The sequence below is a fragment of the Emydura macquarii genome, unplaced genomic scaffold, assembly GCF_026122565.2.
Source record: "Emydura macquarii macquarii isolate MOO-44397 ecotype Brisbane River unplaced genomic scaffold, CSIRO-AGI_Emac_v2 contig_2805, whole genome shotgun sequence".
NCBI lineage: Eukaryota > Metazoa > Chordata > Testudines > Chelidae > Emydura > Emydura macquarii.
The window spans coordinates 4,919,029-4,939,041 of record NW_027132942.1 but is presented as its reverse complement, the minus strand read 5'-3'; the positions used below and the strand labels follow the sequence as shown (position 1 = coordinate 4,939,041).

General features: G+C 48.5%; 1 protein-coding gene across 3 annotated transcripts in view; it reads right to left on the bottom strand.

Moving 5' to 3' along the window:
- MED8 (mediator complex subunit 8) overlaps window positions 1–20,013 on the bottom strand; it is a 29,547-nt gene that overhangs the window by 6,143 nt on the left and 3,391 nt on the right. Inside the window, exons 1-6 of one of the 3 annotated variants that reach the window (XM_067567747.1) lie at window positions 17,550–17,939; window positions 16,901–17,019; window positions 12,098–12,242; window positions 11,129–11,269; window positions 10,584–10,665; window positions 2,359–2,607 (exon numbers count right to left, since the gene is read on the bottom strand). In XM_067567747.1, coding sequence (XP_067423848.1) covers window positions 2,359–2,607; window positions 10,584–10,665; window positions 11,129–11,269; window positions 12,098–12,242; window positions 16,901–17,019; window positions 17,550–17,564 — 751 coding nt within the window. In that variant the 5' untranslated portion in view covers window positions 17,565–17,939. Of the gene's footprint in view, window positions 1–2,358; window positions 2,608–10,583; window positions 10,666–11,128; window positions 11,270–12,097; window positions 12,243–15,451; window positions 15,570–16,900; window positions 17,020–17,549; window positions 17,940–20,013 lie in introns of those variants that run through there. The other 2 variants (XM_067567749.1, XM_067567748.1) reach the window with 2 other exon arrangements.

Below are 20,013 nucleotides of genomic sequence, written 5' to 3'. Positions count from 1 at the left end.
TACCATGCTCACATTCTATTCCTCAAAGTCACGCTCATGGAGTACCTTAACGTTGAATTCAGCATTTCTGGACAGTAACAGATATGAGAATCAGGGTCCAGACACCCCAAGGCGAGAACGGAAGTGAGCAGCTGAACAAACTGATTTAGAGTACAGTAATACAGTATGCAAAGTATATTGAGTAAGGTCTGATATCAGAGAGTGTCATGTTCTGACGGAATGGTCATTATGAAATAGGTATACAGACTGACTATGAATCTATGTTTACATATATAGAAAACTGTGCTAATAACCCGTACTACAACTTCACCTCCACCTTACAGCAGGGAGCGGCACCTCCTGAGGCAGGGGTGTCCAGAAAAGTGGCTCCATGTAATCATCCATTTTCCAGCCCAGGAACAGCTAATGAATGATTAGAGTTAATGGGGAGATATTGAGACATCCCCAGCTACTAACTCGAGAGAGAATTTCCCCAATCTGACTAACCAGGAGTCACCATAATTTTGTTTTTGTTTTTTTTTTTTTTTTGGGGGGGGGGGGGAGAGGGGTAGGAAGGGTAGAGGGCAGCCTTTTAAAAAGAAGGCTTTCATTCAGAAAGCGAGGGACAACTCTAGGCGGGAAGCTTCCAGTAAATGCTGGATTCCACCTTCGGCAGAGGCTATGTTGGGAAACTGTTCACAGACAATAGAGAACTTGTATTAGAAAAGGGATGTTATCAGATATGGAAGTGTAAAGTCCGAGATTGCGTCTTTATATTTATTTCCTGTGTAACTTGTGTGTGTTTGCGTTCCTTTACTAGTTCATCTCTGGTTTTTCTATTAAATAAACTATGGTTTACTTTTATCTTGAGCAGGTCTCTGGTGTGCAAACCATGTGGAGTGTGTGGCTGAAATGGACTGATAACTGGGGGGCTGCTTTCACGCCTTTGGGTGTGACAAACCAGAGGGGAAGGGTGCAAATACCTGATGATGGACTTGGGGAGGATGGATTCAGAGAGAATCAGGACTGGAAGCAGTAACTAGGCTGATCAGAGCCAGGGCTGCTTGTGGGCTGGCTACTGGTGCCAGCAGTAGCACTGAACCACAGCAGCACAGCATTAAGGCCTCCACGGTTACAGGGCAGGTGGCAACAGAACCCCTTACTGATCCGGGTGGTCCCTAAAATGTTGCAACAGATCCGACTTTTCAAATAAAAACAGATCTGTCACTGAGATGGCTTCACCTTTCCGAGGTGGGAGTTAGGAAGGTGCAGGGGTGTGTGTAGGGCAGGCAAGGCCACACAAGCAGGGAACTCTCACTCTGCTGGGGGGCAAATAGGGACAGAAGATGCTTGCCTGCAGACTGCATGCATTGTCCCCAACAGGGTGCTGTGCATTTTGACACGCCTGGCTGCAGAATGCTGGAAAATGTCTTTATTAAAACAGGATCCTCACTCATTCCCAGTTGACAACCTCGTTAAAGATCCACTGGGATTAATGTGGTTTATGCTGAGGTCTGGGGATAAGATCAGCTGCACTGAGGCGATGTCTGGATTTCCTTTTTACTAGGTGAATGTGGGTTCACTTCACTCTTTGTTGGATTTTTTGGTGGTGAAAATAAACATCCCTTTGTTGACTCCATCTCTGAGTTATTTTATGACAGTTTGGATCATATTACGGGTTAACCTAGATCCCCAAAATACTGCACTCTATTGATCTACAGTGGTCCCTGCTGTCCCCCACAACTCCACACCCTGGCACCTATCGTTACTCTGTACGTAGGATTATTCAGCTAGGTTAGATCTGTGTAAGTATCAGAGCCAGGACAAGCTGAATTCTTCTGTTAAGAAAACAGCATCAAATGAAAATAAGATGCAAATTTTTAAGTGAGGGTAATTAACCACTGGAACACGTTCCCAAGGGACATAAGCAAGTTCTCCCTCACCTGGTGTCTCAAGACAGAGTTTCTTTCTAAATCACCAGCTCTAGTTCAACCACGGGGTACTGGGCTGGATGCAGGCATCACTGAGTGCGAGTCTCTGGCCTTTGTTATACAGGAGGTCAGACTAGATGGTCATAATGGTCCTTTTTAGCCTTACCACCACCCAGGAACCTATGAATGGTTCTGTAATATCTGGATTTTAGTAACTTGGGGTCTCCCTCAAAGCCAGGTCTCTTCAAATCCATACCAAATATCCTCTGCTCTCACTGCCATGAGCCCCCACCGTGACACAAAGAGGTCTCTCAAAGCCAGCTCTCCCTAGATCCATACTGCATATTCCTCTGCTCTTAGAGCCAGCTTTCCCAGGTAGGACTGGGGGCTTGGTGTTCCTCTCTTTCTCCCCATGCATCAAGCACTCCCAGGCACTCTGCTTATTTACCTGGCTGGCCTGCCTGTGACATCTGCACTCCTCCAAGCATTGGCTGCTGTTGGCTGGAACCACCTGCCATCTGGACCTGCTGGATGCCAGAAGCGCCTGCTATGATGGCACTGGCACCTGGCTGACCTGTTTGGACAGGTCCCCCTGAGCCTGGAGGCCTCCGGTTCGACAGCCCTTTTCCAAACGCCACAGCTGCTACCAGTGCATTGGTGTCCGCAGGGTTGAAAGTCTGCTTGTTCTGCCGTAAGCCTGCAGGGAAAGAGAAGATTTCTGAAGCATTTCAACAGCCAAGCCCATTGGATACTTCCCAGTAGGCAACCTGGGCTTGGGACGAGGAACTTCAAACCATTACTGTCCTGTGTCTATAATAATGAATCTGGTGAGGATGCTGGTAGATGAAAGAGAAAGATGGGCCAGGGTTCTAGTAGCACTCAGGAGACCAGGGTTCAATTCATCCTGAAGGATTCCTGTGTGACCTTGGGCAAGTCAGTCTCTGTGCCTCAGCTCCGAATCTGTAAGATGGAGACAACAGCCCTGCCCTGCCTCACAGGGGTGCATGATGATAAATTCACTGAAGACTGTGAGGTGCTCATGCCCTGACAAGCTGTGCTATGGCCTGGGGGTGTAGTTATGGAATAAGATGGCCCAGTCTACCCTGGCTGCCGGAAAATCAAACCTATTTTCAAGACGTGACCATACATGGCTTCAGCTAACAGGGCTATGCTATTTTCTCATACCAGTACCCGTCAAGGCAGCATGTACACGGTCCGCATACCTGTGCTGCTAGCCAGTGGTACAAAGGGGCAGAGCTGCCCTGACCTTCCCTCAGTTTCTTCGTCCTGGAAAACAGTCAGTTAGAGTCTACTACAGAGGGGGAGGAGGCTGAATCATGGAACAGACATGTGCAACACATCTCAAAGAATAGCAGCTACAGAACAGGGTAGTGACCATTGATTTTTCTTCCTCAAGTGATTGCTCAGGTCCATTCCATTTCAGGTGAGTCACAAGCAGTGAAGCAGCAAGGAGGAGGGTTTTGGAGTCTACCTGAACAAGAACTGCAACATAGCTCGTCCTGATCTGGCATCTTCCCTTGATGCTTGGAAAATAATGTAAGGACTTGTGAAAATATGTACCCATGTCCAGGCTGCAGTCCTGCAAACGTCACTTATGGGTACCTTACCCAAGGAACACACCTGACACTGCTTGAGCTCTTGTAGAAATCATGGTTACCCACCTGTAACTGCAGTTCTTGGTGATGGACTCCGCATATTCCCACCGATGGGATATGTGGAGTGATTTGGGGCACGATTAGTCTTTATTGAAAAGGCTAGCCAGTTTAGTCAATTTTAGATATTGTCTTTAGGAAAGTACAAAGGTTATTGGGATTTGCAGTGCTAAGAGGGAACCACACGACAAAGGAGCTGCCATCTGGGAACTAGTTATCCTGAGATCTTTGATTTCTTAGATCGATGAAAATTCTACCAGAGCTAAAACCCAGAATTCAACGGAGTGAAGCCAACATTTGTTTCTAGTTGGGTACATGCCAGCTAAACCACAGCACAAACGCTACAATGCAGGGAAGAAGCTCAGCCAGGCTTCACCATGATGGGATTGGGTTCTCCGCCTCTTACGGTAACAGTTGCATCGGATGCCTTCAAAGCAGTTGGGAAGTGGGTCTCAATCTTCTAATATGAAGTCTCTGGGACCAGCAAGAATCACACTTGCACATAAATGTATTGGAACTAAGAACCATCCATTTGGCACTCAAATCCTTCCTTTCTCACGTCCAAGGCTCTGCAGCTCAAGTTGCCATGGACAACACATCAACAGCATACTAAGTGAACAAACAGAAAGGAGCTCATTTGCCAGTGTTGCATAGACCACCAGACCAGGACGATGAGGTAGATGAGACTTTCTTCAGTCAACTAGGGAAAGTTTCCAGTTCACAGAACCTGGTTCTCATAGGGAACTTCAATCACCCTGACATCTGCTGGAAGAGCAATACAGCAGAGCACAAACAATCCAGGAAGGTTTTGGAGAGTGTTGTGGACAACTTCCTGGTGCAAGTGCTGGAGCAACCAACTAGGGGCCGTGCTCCTCTTGACCTGCTGCTCACAAACAGGGAAGATTTGGTAGGGGAAGTAGAAATGAGTGGCAACCTAGGCAGCAGTGACCATGAGATGGTCGAGTTCAGGATCCTGACAAAAGGAAGAAAGGAGAACAGCAGGATACAGGCCTGGACTTCAGAAAAGCAGACTCTGACTCTCTCAGGGAGCTAATGGGCAGGATCCCCAGGAAGGCTAATATGAGGGGGAAAGGAATCCAAGAGAGCTAGTTGTATTTTAAAGAAACCTTATTGAGGGCACAGAAACAAACCATCCCGATGTGCAGAAAGAATAGCAAATATGGCAGGCGCCCAGCTTGCCTTAACAGAGAAGTCTTTGATGAGCTTAAACACGAAAAAGAAGCTTACAAGAAGTGGAAGCTTGGTCAGATGACTAGGGAGGATTATGAAAACACTGCTCGAACATGTAGAAATGAAATCAGGAAGGCCAAAGCACAATTGGAGTTGCAGCTAGCAAGGGAAGTGAAAGGGGAACAAGAAGGGTTTCTGCAGGTATGTTACCAACAAGAGGAAGATTAGGGAAAGTGTGGGCCCCTTATGGAATGGGGGAGGCAACCTAGTGACAGAGGACGTGGAGAAAGCTGAGGTACTCAATGCCTTTGTCTTCACAGACAAGGTCAGCTCCCAGACTACTGCACTGGGCGGCACAGAATAGGGAGGAGATAAACATCCCTCAGTGCTGAAGGAACAGGTGCAGGACTAGTTAGAAAGGCTGGACATAGACAAGTCCATGGGGCCAGATGCAATGCACCCAAGGGTGCTGAGGGAGTTGGCTGATGTGATTGCAGAGCCATTGGCTATTATATTTGAAAGCTCATGGCAATTGGGGGAGGTCCCTGATGATTAGAAAAAGGCAAGTATAGTGCCCATCTTCAAGAAAAGGAGGAAAAGAGGATCCAGGGAACTACACACTGCTCAGCCTGACCTCAATCCCTGGAAAAATCATGGAGCAGGTCCTCAAGGAATCCATTTTAAGGCACTTGGAAGAGAGGAAGGTGATCAGGAACAGTCAACATGGATTCACCAAGGGCAAGTCATGCCTGACCAACATGATTGCCTTCTATGAAGAGGTGACTGGCTCTGTGGATGTGGGGAAAGGGGTGGACGTGATATACCTTGACTTTAACAAAGCCTTTGATATAATCTCCCACAGTATTCTTATCAACAAGTTAAAGAAGTATGGGTTGGATGAATGGACTATAAAACGGACAGAAAACTGGCTAGATCATCGGGCTCAACGGGTAGTGATCAATGGCTCGACGTCTAGCTGGCAGCCGGTCACAAGCGGAGTGCCGCAGGGGTCGCTGCTGGGGCCGGTTTTGTTTAACATCTTCATTAATGATCTGGAGGATGGGGTAGATTGCACCCTCAGCAAGTTTGCAGATGACACTAAGCTGGGGGGAGTGGCAGATACGCTGCAAGGTAGGGCTAGGATATAGAAGGACCTAGACAAATTGGGAGGAGTGGGCTAAAAGAAATCTGCTGAGGTTCACCAAGGACAAGACAGAGTCCTGCACTTAGGACAGAAGAATCCCATGCACAGCTACAGACTGGGGACCGACGAGCTAGGCAGCAGTTGAACAGAAAAGGACCTGGGGGTTACAGTGGATAAAAAGCTGGATATGAGTCAGCAGTGTGCCCTGGTTGCCAAGAAGGCTAATAGCATATTGGGCTGCATTAGTAGGAGCATTGCCAGCAGATCACAGGAAGTGATTATTCCCCTCTATTCGGCATTGGTGAGGCCACATTTGGAGTACTGTGTCCAGTTCTGGGCCCCCCACTACAAAAAAGATGTGGAGAAGTTGGAGAAAGTGCAGCGGAGGGCAACAATGATTAGGGGTCTGGAGCACAAGACTTATGAGGAGATGCTGAGGGAGCTAGACTTGTTTAGTCTGCAGAAAAGAAGAATGAGGGGGGATTTGATAGCAGCCTTTAACTACCTGAAAGGGGGTTCCAGGGAGGATGGAGCTAGGCTGTTCTCAGTGGTGGCAGATGACAGAACAAGGAGCAACGGTCTCAAGTTACAGGGGGGGAGGTCAAGGTTGGATACTAGGAAAAAAAATTTCACTAGGAGGGTGGTGAAGCACTGGAATGGGTTACCTAGGGAGGTGGTGGAATCTCCATCCTTAGAGGTTTTTAAGCTGCGGCTTGACAAAGCCCTGGCTGGGATGATATAGAATCATAGAATCATAGAATATTAGAGTTGGAAGGGACCTCAGGAGGTCATCTAGTCCAACCCCCTGCTCAAAGCAGGACTAACCTCAGCTATATCATCCCAACCAGGGCTTTGTCAAGCCTCAGCTTAAAAACCTGTAAGGATGGAGATTCCACCACCTCCCTAGGTAACCCATTCCAATGCTTCACCACCCTCCTAGTAAAAAACTTTTTCCTAATGTCCAACCTAGACCTCCCCCTGCAACTTGAGACCGTTGCTCCTTGTTCTGTCATCTGCCACCACCGAGAACAGCCTAGCTCCATCCTCCCTGGAACCCCCTTTCAGGTAGTTAAAAGCCGCTATCAAATCCCCCTCACTCTTCTCTGCTGCAGACTAAACAAGCCCAGTTCCCTCAGCCTCTCCTCATAAGTCCTGTGCTCCAGCCCCCTAATCATTTTTGTTGCCCTCCGCTGCACTCTCTCCAAATTGTCCACATCTTTTTTGTAGTGGGGGGCCCAAAACTGGACACAGTATTCTAAATGCGGCCTCACCAATGCCGAATAGAGGGGAATAATCACTTCCCGTGACCTGCTGGCAATGCCCCTCCTAATGCAGCCCAATATGCCATTAGCCTTCTTGACAACCAGGGCACACTGCTGACTCATATCCAGCTTTTTATCCACCGTTACCCCCAGGTCCTTTTCTGCAGAGCTGCTGCCCAGCTCGTCGGTCCCCAGTCTATAGCTGTGCATGGGATTCTTCCTTCCTAAGTGGAGGACTCTGCACTTGTCCTTGTTGAACCTCATTAGATTTCTTTTGGCCCAATCCTCCAGTTTGTTTAGGTCACTCTGTATCCTATCCCTACCCTCCAGGGTATCTACCACTCCCCCCAGCTTAGTGTCGTCCGCAAACTTGCTGAGGGTGCAATCTACCCATCCTCCAGATCATTAATAAAGATGTTGAATATAGCTGAGGTTAGTCCTGATTTGAGCAGAGGGTTGGACTAGATGACTTCCTGAGGTTCCTTACAACTCTAGTATTCTATGATTTAAAATCTTGCTGTACTCAGTAAACTTATTTGTTTTACCTAAAACAGTGCATGTGGATTGAGTGTGTGTAAAGACTTCACTGGGAGTGACAGAGCTGGTGCATATCAATTTCTTTGATAATTGACAGGCAAATGCAAATGAGCTTGCGGAGTGCAGCACTGAACCCTGCAGGATAGCATTTCCTGGGGTTGCATCTGGGGCTGGGGGTGTTGGCTGGGAGTCCATTCCATGAGTGGCTGGCCAGAAGCGCTCCTTCACTGGGCCAGGGACTGACTACTCACAGGAGGCTGGGCGTGGACTAACCCAGGAGTGGGTCGTTCACACAGCAAAACGGAGTATGTCGGGGCCCAGGAGTGAAGAATTGGGGGTGACACAGCTATACATCTGTTCAGATTGCAGGAGGGGAACATCACAGAGGGCTTGAAATCTTTTGTCTTTCCTTCTGAACATGGGGAGTAAATGCGTGATAGCATAACACGAAGGAAAATGTCTTTCCCCATGGCAGTTGAAGCACCTGGCGTTGGCATCCGAAGCTGGGAAGACCAGGGAGCATAACACACATCTTTTAAAGCCATACTTTGTCTTCAGATCCATCACAAACAGTGGTACTGTCACTAGACACTAAAACCTAGAGTAATGCTATTTACTATGAACTATTGACTATTGCTATTGACTAACAAACTAAAAGTGACTATCCTAAGACAATAAAGGCACTTATCAAAGCTATTACGGATCCGCAAGATCTGGAGAAGGTGCACCTCTGTCCAAGAGCTGCACTTGGAAGGAAATGAGATGACTGGGTTGTGTTTTCTCTTTGTGTTAATAAATGTGTTTTACTTTTAATCTAAACCAGTAGTTCCCAACCTATTTGGCTCAAGGACCACAAATATCATTTTACAACCCTGAAGGGCTACCAGTCTATCAACCCATAAAAAAAATGTATTGGCGTATACACCATTAAGGACTACAAATCACTGCATATTTAAAGTAAACATTTTGATGCTACTGTGCTCATTTTTACATTCACTATTTTACACCTATAAACTACAGTATGTCACACACTCACAGACAAAGCCCTAGTGTAGATAAGTGATGTCACTACACATTGAAGCACATGGCCTGGCAGCTAACATCACGATAGGTGACAAACTGGAAGGCACTGATTTTTAGAGTCCTGCCCCTCCTCAAGCATGGTGGGTCCTGGCTGCTCCACCAGCCTCCCTTCCCACTCCCCCACCACACTGCAATCAGATGGAAGGAGTTCAGTGAGGTGGCTGCCTCCCTGCTGATCTCCCATCCCCCTGGCTGCAGTAAAGAAACCGCACGCGTCCTATACTCCGTGTGCTCCATCTGGGTCCCTAGGCAGTGGCTCCCTTCTGCAGCCAGGGGGAGGGGATATCAGTGCTCCCCTCCCCCTGGCTCCAGCAGGGACCCCAGCGTCTAGGGACTCAGGCAGATCGCTTTGCTGCGCTCCCCGCTAGACAGGGGGAGGGGAGTGCTGATCTCCCGTCCCCTTGATTGCACCAAGCAGCCGGCACCGGTCTTGTAGCCCTGCGTCAATGTGCTCCGGCTGGGTCCTCAGGCTGCGGCTCCGTTCTGCAGCCAATGGGAGGGGAGCAGCGGGCCACTTTGAAAGATCCTGCAGGCCGCTTTTGGCCCTCGGGCCACAGGTTGGGAATCACTGATCTAAACCAAGGCAGTACTGTGTTTGAACTCAAGTGATTGCTAACTCCAGTTAGCACTGTGCTTTTGTCTCGTTAAAGAAGCAACGAACTTTATTACTTCTGAGGGTCCCAGGAGAAGGCTGGGCACTTCAGGCCAGATGGTTTTGGGGCGTGTCGGGATTGGGGATGTGTGTGGGTCACCCTGCAAATAGCGACCAAGGCTGGGGAAGGCCAGGGAGGGGCTGCTGTGGTGGAGGAGCCTGCTGTGTCAGAGCGCTGACCCAGGGCTGCACAGCACACAGACATGTTGGGAACGACATGCTTCTCTGCTGGCTGTTGGTGTCCGGGCTGTGAGCCATAGCAGCAGAGCAGTTAAGGCACCCAGGGTGATAGGGCAGGCGGTGAGACAGCCTCTCACTGACAGCCCCTAATAATGAGTGAACAATCAAATCTAAGCAAATACCCTAGCTCCACACATACATTCTGGGCTTCCCAAGATGTCCTGTCTGCTGCACATCATTGAGATGGCTAGCCCTTCGAGGCAGAGAAAAATCTCTATTTTGGATCTTGGACAGCACCACTCACAGCATCAGCAAGGAAAGAACAAGAAGTAATAGTCTGCGTGTTGTGGTGCCAAGATCGTATGTGCAGACAGAAGCATGGCTGGAGATAAAATGCAAGGATGCCCAACACTGTGTCACTCAAAGTAAAACAAAGCAGACTGTTGCATGTCTTGAAACACACATTTAACCACAGGGCATGAACCACCGTAGGGGAAGGCTACCAGCTGGCACATTCCTGATTCATTCAGAACATGGCTAAGGGGTTTCTTGTTCTCTCCTGTATTTGCAGATCCATTCTTATTAATTTATGCTGATTAAGATACTGCGCTGGCAAACTCCAGAAGCAGCATTTAGTGTCGCCTGTAGGGACGTACAATGAAGTTGCAGAAACGGCCTCAGTGACATTCCTGATAGGATCAGCACTCATCTGGAAGATGCTAGTTTGGATCAATTAGATCTCCATAAAGCAGAGAATGCCTAATGCCTGGCACAAAGGAAACCCATCTCATGCATGAATCTCCATGCTCAGACTACTGCCCCCACACCCTCCTCCAGAACTCTTCTCCCACAAGGCACTTCTGCTCTGCCCATGCCCTATGGTTTGTGTTCTCCTTGCCCTCTCAAGCTCCCCCCTTGGGTTCTGCACCCCACCTCCACCCAGTGCCATACCTCCACTCTCAGACTCTCGCTCCTCCTTGCTGATTTTCTCCAGCAGATTTGAGCACATTTTGTTCAGGCTCTGGATCTGTTTCTGCAAAGTAAAAATAATCAGAAAACGCAAGGACATCTCCAACATAGTACAGGACAGCAAGGACCCTTTCCCAGTTGCTGTGTGACTTAACGCAGGCATTTAGGAAGCCTGGGTCTAATAAAAGGTTGGCACTAACATATACAACAGGGAACATCAATGGGAACAACTGTGCACTCTTCGGCTCTGCTGATCAAACAGTAATTCCTACAGAATGGGAAGTGGTTATGGTGTGATCACTTTAGGAGGAGGTGAGGCCAATGGTCTGGATCAGTCAAGAGAAATCACAGAAGGGGAAAAGGAAAAGGGTTCAGAAGAAAAGCAAATTGCAACAAGGATGAATGGAAGAGGACAGAATGGCCGGGTGTAACAACTCAGGAGTGAGACAGAAAAACAGGGAGCCTGTGACCTGATGCCTGTTCTCTGGGTTGAAGGTAGGTGCAGCACTTGGCTGTTCCTCCCCTACCTGAGCCACATCAGGGCTGATTCGAGTTGCATCTGTGATCAGCTGCTTCTCCTGCTCCTCCACCTCAGGGTCAGGCTTGGTACGGAGGTGATCAGGCACCACCTCATGGCTGAAGACCGGCACACGCCCTTCTGTCTGTCGCTGGAACAATCAGACAATCCAAGCTCAGAGCCTCCCTCCGGCTATGCAGCTAGAGCTCTGGCTAACAATTTGCTGTGGAGGGATTTTGATCTATAAAGCATTAAATGATTCGGGTCTGATCTAACTAGGTTCTTACACTTTGTCTGTCCTCATGGTATCCAAACATGTCTCTCGGGGCCTTGGCTGCATGACTGCAGTTTTACAAAGCAGACCAAGCAATATAAAATGTACCCAAGTGCAAGTGCACAGTAGGGATGTAAGCAGCTAAACGTTTAAACGGTAAGCAGCTGTCTTACTGTTTATTAATTAGTTTAAACATCACCCTAGGGGAGGGAGAGAGGCACCAAGCCCAGCACGGCTCCCGCGAGCAAGAGCTGCCCCGCTGCGGCTCTGCACATGTGGGAGGGGAGGGAAGGGGAGCTGCACAGGGCTCAGCTCCTCCCCGCTGCGCGAAAGCTGCCAGCGTGGCTTCGCTCTCTTCCCCCACGTGCATGCAGAGCTGCAGCTCTCGCTCGGGAGCCGAGCCCACATGAGAGCTGCCCAGCTGTGGCTTAGTAAACGCGTGCCTGGAGGGAGCCGCACTGGGCTCAGCGCCTCCCGCCCCCACGCACGTTTAACCATTTCATCGTTCTATTTTCAGAAAGTTTACACGGATTATTAATTAAAGGAGTTTTTACATCCCTAGGCTCACAGGTGAAACTGCTCCCACAAAGCAGCTCTGGGCTGATCCCCCGCCATGTGTTAAGCATTAAGGTGCAGGTAAGTGGGAGCTAGTGCCTGAAGCACATTCCAACAGTCCATGGGCAGCTCTCAGCGCCAGGTTCTTACCATGATCTCCTCATCACGGTCTGGAGACAGCACCAGGGGGATGATAACCTGGTTACGCATTAGGGGCGTCTTCTCGTGCTTCAGCACTTTGTTCAGCGTGTTCAGCTGGCCTGAGAGCAGCGCAAAGCTGTCCAGTACTGAGGGCCTGGGAAGTGGAAGGAGAAGAGTGAGACCTGGGAATGGATGCAGGAGACAGACAGAGAGAGCGCTCTCACAGCTCAGCATCAGCTCATTACCCACTCATCTGCGCAAGACCCGCAGGCCCAGAGCAGGCTGGGGGAGGGAGGAAGGGTGGGCATTGGTATTCCTGAAACCCTACCTCAAAGACGGAAGGCTCAAAGCAGGGACTAATAACTCCCCCTCTGCCTAGCAATGCCCTATGTATGATGCCATGGGTGGATGGTCGGGGGCCATTCTCAGCACCCCTGGAAGGGAAAAGGGGGAGGAAATGCCTGGAGGTTTGAAATTACATGCGAGAAAAATGCAGTTTTCCTCATCACTCACTCTCCCATATGGCAGTGCCTGAGACACCCTTTAGCTTCTAACCAGCACCTGGCACTAGGAGGAGAAAATGTGCTCAGAGTTTGGCTGCTGAAATTAAGAGCCAACGAATAAATCCTATCAGCAAAGCCCCTTTCAACTTTCTTTTCTTGGAGAAATCATCAGAGAGGTGCTGACAATTCTTCAGGCCTTTCACAATGCTAGGTATAAATAGCAACTCTCTACAATGCTTCACTGTAGTAGCCGACATTAAGGAGAGACTGCATACTTTAGTTAGCAGCTCAGCCACTTTGCCCTTAAATGCCTTCAGAAGTGAATGTCATTATGATTTACATCAAAAATCTCTGGGCAAATGCACAGCAACGTCAAACAATAAATGCAATACCTATGTTTGTGCAGGGGTCAGGCGGCATAGCTGGCAAGACCAGGAAATGTGGAGAGAAAAATGTACTTATCTTATAGTAAATGCAGGTTTTCAAGATGTCGTCCCCACATGAAACCCCTCAAGGTGCTCTTGGGAGACATGCGCAGTTTCATGCACGAGGCCCATGCGCACTTTGAGTAGGATCCACATAGACAGAGACTGAAACCAGCAGCTATGATTTTTACTGCCACACTGCTCACTGTGACAGGGGCTGGTGGACACTGAGGGTTAAGCCAGCCCCCTGCCACTGGAGCCCTAATTAAAGGGGGAATGGAGCCAGCTGAGTGAGCCTGCAGGGACTGGGCTAACGAGGAGCAGCTGTGAGGCCCACTGGACAGGCCCTATAAGGGCTCACAGGAAGAGACTCAGGGCTGACCAGAGGCTCACCGAAGGGAGGTAGTAGGAGCAGTAGCGGGAAGGGGTGAGGAATCAGTCTGAAAGGGAGAAACCTCAGGTGGAGATGAGCTGCCCTGATCTGGTGGCAGAGACCGTGTGGCCCCTGGCCTGGGATTGTCCCTGTGAATAGCTGGTGGTGGGAAGAAAAACCTGTAAATAAAGAGCAGTAGTGGGGAGCACGAAGCTGCATCTGCGTGTGGTTTGTGGGGGAAGAAGCCCAGAGCAGCCCGGGGGCGAGAGCGAACCCTTTACACTCACATACAGGGTGGGTCTGGGGTGAAGGCATAACTGTTCTGGATAAGCAGTGCCGTCAAGGAGAAAGAATGAGGAACCCAAAGAGGAGCAGCAAGAGAATGAGCTGGATCTGGTCTCTCAGATCTTAGTGTGATTCTGTCCCTAGCTGGGATTAAGGAACTCACAGTTCTGTTGAAGTTACCCATTTAATACAGACTCCAATCTCCCATGGAATTGTGGATGCCTCAGTTTGGTACCAAGGAGGCAACAGATGAGGGCCAGTGCCGAACCAAGGATGGATCACATAAGTCCTCAGACATCCCCTCCACTAGAACCCCTATGGAGGATGACTCCTGTTGGTGTGGACAGACAGATCTGACGGCCATCCCCTGGCAGGGATAAAATCCAACTGGATCTTTCCTTTCAGTGAACTCTCAGATCTGAGAATGATTAGAGAGCTGGATGCACTGAGGCCTAACCAGATCCATCTGTCTGAGCCTTTGGGATTCAATCATAGATTCACAAATTCTAAGGCCAGAAGGGACCATTGTGATCATCCAGTCTGTATACCACAGGCCATAGAACTTCCACAAAATAATTCCTAGAATGTATCTTTTAGAAAAACATTGAACCTCAATTTAAAAATTGCCAGTGATGGAGAATCAACCAAGGCACTGGTAAATGTTTCCACTGGTTAAATACTTTCACTGTCAAAAATGTATGCCTTATTTCCAGTCTGAATTTGTCTAGCTTCAACTTCCAGCCACTGGATCATGTTATACCTTTCTACACTATTCTGAAGAGCCCATTATCCAGTATTTATTCCCCATATGGATTCTTACAGACTGTAATCAAGTCACCCCTTAATCTTCTCTTTGATAAGCTAAATAGATTGAACTCTGAGTCTGTCATTATAAGGTGTATTTTCTAATTCTTTATTCATTCTTGTGGCTCTTCTCTGAATTCTCTCTAATTTATCAACGTCATTCTTGAATTGTGGGCACCAGAACTGGACACGGTATTCCAGTAGCGGTCGCAACCGTGCAAAATACAGAGGTAAAATAATCTTTTATTCCTACTCAAGAGTCCCATTTATTCATCCCAGGATCACACTAGCTCTTTTGGCCACGGTATCATGTTGGAAGCTCATGTTCAACTGTTTATCCACCATAGTCATTGTCATTGTCATCCACAGTCACAGTCATTGCTTCTCAGCATAGAGACCCCCTTTCTGTGAGCATGGCCTATGTTCTGTCCCCAGATGTATACATTTACATTTAGCCCTATGAAAACGCACATTGTTTGTTTGTGCCCAGTTTATTCAGGCAATCCAGATCACACTGGATCACTGACCTGTCCTCTTCATCATTTACCACTTCCCCAATTTTTGTGTCATCTCTAAACTTTATTAGTAATGATGTTGTGTGTTCCTCCAGCTCACTAATACAAATGTTAACTAGCATAGGGCCAAGAACTAATCCCTGTGAGACACTACTGGAAATACGTTCACTTGATAAGGATTCCCCATTTACAATTACATTTTGAGACCTATCAGTTAGCCAGTTTTTAATCCATTTCATGTGTGCCATGTTACTTTTATATCCTTCTAGTTTTTTTTTTTAAAAGGCAAAATGGCGTGTAGCACCAAGTCTAATGCCTCACAGAAGCTATCTATATTACATCAGCGCTATTACCGTTATCAACCACATTTATAATCTCATCAAATAGAAATATTAAGCTAGTTTGACAGGATCGATTTTCCATAAACCCATGTTGTTGATTGGGATCAGTTACATTACCTGCCTTAATTCTTTATTAATTGAGTCCCATATCAGTCGCTCCATTATCCTGCCCACGATTGGTGTTCTGGGAATGCTCCTTCCATTTCTTGTGGGTGGACATTCCTCTCCATAAGGGCTAACTCATGGGACAAAGGTAACATTTCAGAGCACATGCAGAACTGAGTTGTGGGGGGTAATGCTATTCTTTCCGGGGTCTTACACAGTGCCCATCACCATGGCATCTGAACTTGTAAAAGGTGGCCATTTTTAGAAATGGGGAGTTCACCTTTGCTGAACTCAGAAATACCAGAGACGATTGTGTTCAAACTCTTCCGTGAAGTTTAACTCTGGGCACAGACCAAACCTGGAAAACTTCAACCTCAAAGTTGAATTTTCACAGTGTGATGAGCTTGTGAAAACCAGGGAGAGGAGGATGTTAGCTGAAAAGTGTTTTTCAGTTGCATAGTAGCAGCCACTTGCAAGTGCCCTCATAACACATATTTTAATGATAAACATCAAGCCAAGCAGGTCCAGCTATAGGAGAAGTTCAACACAATCCTGACAGCAATCCCCTCAGGCCAAGGTGAACGGAGGAGGCTTACACAAGGCCTTGATGGTAAATCGACTTGTGTACTGGCGGAGTAATACAGATGCAAATTCCAGAACCAAAGCGCCTCCCTCGTCTTAACAACTCTCCCCACACGGCCACGTGCAGTGATTGTTAGAAAAAGCAGCCCGTGATTCCATTTGTCATGACAAAATATAGGGAGAAATGTGGATCCCTCAAGCACTTTGACATTATGGTGATAAGTGCTATGTAAAAACCCTCGGACAAAGACCCAAACTGAGGTTTAGAGATCAATTGCAATGGTGGACTAACAAGCAAGATAACCACCCAAATTAGATCAGATGACAAATCAGATTATTTCTAGAGTGGAGAATATCATGTGCAACGATCCTGGTGTTCTCTAGAAGTTCTCTGGCCTGTGCTATACAAGATGTCTGACTAGATGATCACAATGGCCCCTTCTGGCCTTAGAATCTATGAATCCTTACAGAGCGCAAGGGAGAGTCCTTGCTTACTCCATACCTGATTGGCTCTGAAGCACACTTTGCTCAGGAGCCAACACAAGGAGCAGCCACTTCTGTAGTTTGCACTTCTTCCACAGTGTCTGGGGCTGCTCCTTTGTTCAGAAGATCATCTGCCAAAGCCAATGCGTGGGCACCTCCCCTCCCATCACCCGACTGCCACGTGGCAACACCAGCAACTGCCAACATGAAAAGATAACATTAGGAAAGGATATTTTGGGCGGGGATTCTTTTCATGTGATTTAGTAGCTGGAAACAAGGGCCACGTGTTCAGTCAGGTCTCTGTGAACCCCAGCAAGCAATCCATGGAGCATATCTTGCACAACAGGACAGATTAACCGTGACACCCCACACGCGCAAACATGCACACCCTCTTACCAGGTAAGCCGGTCATATTCATTCTCTAGTTTATAGATGAAGCTGACCAAGGAATTTTTCAGGTCAGCCACCTGGCTAATAAGCGCCTCCAGGGACAATTCAAGCTGCTTCTCCTCCCTCTGCAGAAAGTGGGAAAAAGAGGGGTTAGGAAAAGGCCTAGTGTCCCCTCAGGCCCAGAAATGCACAAAGACCCCACGCTTCCCCCTCCCAGACACAAACTCACATATGCATAGCCACACTCCCACTCAGCAGACACAGTGATACCACTCTGCCAGGAGAGGAACATGCTGAAAATAAAATCCCTGGAGCTTCTTCTGTCACAGTCCAATTTCCCTTAGGTCAGGAACTCCGTCTCTTGCCAGCTCACAAGACAGCTGGTCTCTCCTGCATTTCCGAAGCACCACTAGATCTGTTCCCCCCCCCCCCCACTTGACACTCAAGTACCAGTCTCTGTCCCTCGCCCCTGTCCTTTGGTCTCTCACTGCCCAAATGTCATTTTCAGCTGCCATGAACCATGTCGGCTCCCATGCTCCATCTGCCATTTTTAATTTGTGGCAGGTGCTCAGACACTGTGGTGATTAGGGCCACATAAGCACCTAGACAGCCAAACAGAGTTGACTACTGCCTTCCATCTCAAAGTGTTTCATACCTCATGTACAGCCATTCTCACTGGCACCCTCTGGGATGAAGGATGGCAGTCAACGGGGGCACAGCATGCCACCTAACAGATGGGTGGGTATCTGCAACCAAGAAAGCTGGGGAAAACCCCAGGCTCTTACAAAAAGCACCAGAGGATTATAGCTACTATGTTACTTACACAATAGCAGAGTTGCACAAAATTCTTTATGCAACACAGTTAGGCTAGGTCCCTGCCCCAGTAATTTACCAGTGTAAACCACTAAGATAATAATAAACCAAGGAGGCGGGAGAGGTCAGTCAAACAATGGGAATGGAATGCTGATCGGGAAAGTGGAGCATGACTCGGGGGGGTTTTGGGTAACCTTATATACATGCCACACACCCACAGCTCTCACCACACTCTTCCTCTGCCTCATAGCATCCATCCTGCTCCCCCTCCCCCTATGGGGTCCACCTCCCCACCCTTGTTATCACCACCCTCTGCAGTTCTCACCACCCCATCCCCCACTTCCCACCGCCACAAATCCAGACCCCCCCATCCACGTCCTTCTCTAGCACCATCTCCTCTTCCCCTCTGGTGACATGTGCCCCAGCTCTGGTCCTCCCTTCATCCCTACCTTCTCCGCCTCTCACCCCCACACCACTATTCCCAACCTCACACCAAGTCTCTCCACCTCCATGCCCTTCCCTGGGTGTCTCTGGAACACCACAACACCTCCAAAGAGATCACGGCCGTCCACGGCCTCTTCGTATCTCCCTCCCACCAGCTCCTGGTTCTCACAGAGACCTGGATCCCTTTGTCTCATCCAGCCTTTACAGCTTCCCTCTTGCTGAGGCCTCTCCTCCTCTTCCATTTCCCACCTTGGACCAGAGTGTGATGGGATTGTCGGACTTCTCCTCTCCTGTTACTACCACTTCTAACCCCTCCCTCCTGCCCCTTCCCACTCGCACTGCACTTGACTCTGCTCTCCTCTCCCCCCCACACTGCTGTTATCTCCCATCCACCCAGCTCCTCCCCATCAGCCTTCTTGGCTGGTCTCGACTCCCGGCTCTCTCTTCCTCTCCTCACAATCTCCCACATGCCTCCTCAGTGACTTCACCTTCCACGTTGATGACCCATCCAGCCCCTTTGCTGCACATTTTTTCACTCTTTATTCATCCTGCAGCCCTGGTTGAACTCTCCCACTCACCCAAAGGACTGTTCACTTGACTCGCCCTTCACCAAGTACTGTTCTCACTTTGTTCCCTCTTTCCGACCATCAACCCCTGCCTTCCCACCCTGTCATGTGACTTTTCTGTGACCTCCAGTCCAGCTGATGCCTTCCTTTCGTATGGTTGTTGATTCTCTCCATGCTTCACTCTCCTCCATCCTTGACTCTTTTGACTCCCTCTCCCATCACAAAGTACACGTTGCCAACTCCCAGCCCTGGCTCACCCCCAACCTCTGCTTCCTCTTTGCTGCCCTCACGCTGCAGAGCATCTCTTATCGATGACCAGACTGACTTCCTCCACTACAAATCTGTTCTCACCCATTTCAGTTCTGCCATCTTCCTAGCTAAACTAGCCTGCTTCTCCAACTTCATCGAATCCTATGCCTGCAATGCCAACTGTCTTTTCACCACCTTTAACTCACTCGTCAAACACATCCCTTCTCCTACCACACGGGATCTCACAGATTTCTTGGAAAAGAAAATTGACAAAATATGACATGACCTCCCCCATCTCCTTGGCTTGCCTTTCCTTCACCCTTCCCCTCCTTTTACCGTCACAGATACAGAAGTTTCTCATCTGTCATTTGCTCAGTGAACCAATCCCCTGATCTCCCTCACGCCTACTCTCATCCCCACCCTCACTCTTCCCTTTAACCTTTCACTGTTCTCGGGCTCTTTCCTCTCACAATACAAACATGCTTTAGTCTCGCCTAAGTTTAAAAAAAAAAAAAAACACCCTTAACCTCACTTGCTTCTCCAACTAATTCCCCATCTCCCGTCTATCTCCTAGCTCCTTGAACATGCTGCCCACAATCACTGTCTGTCTCACATGGCTTGAGGCAGACCTAGCCAAAATTCTAGAGCTGAGAAGCCATTCACACCTCACTGAAACTTGTCTAGAACAACCCAGCTCAGCATTCCAAGAACAAAGGACCAGCCCAGACATCAACAAGCAAATCCACAAAGCATCCAGTGTCTCAGGACATGGAGAAAATCATGCACCTGACCCTGAATGGGAGCAGCGGGGGGGAGTGAGGCAGAATGGTAAGGAGGACATTTTGGCTGTGAGGGGCTCTTCCACTCCCATCTACAAACAACAAGCAACTGAAGTGTTGATCATAGGGGGAGAGCCTAGCTGGATGTGGACCAGCCAGCCTGTGGTGAGAATCATATATGACTGTAAAGTTGCTATAAGTGTTAAGCTTAGCTTAGAATGCGATTTGCCTTTTATTTACCGTTGCTCAGATCTGACCTGCTTTCCCG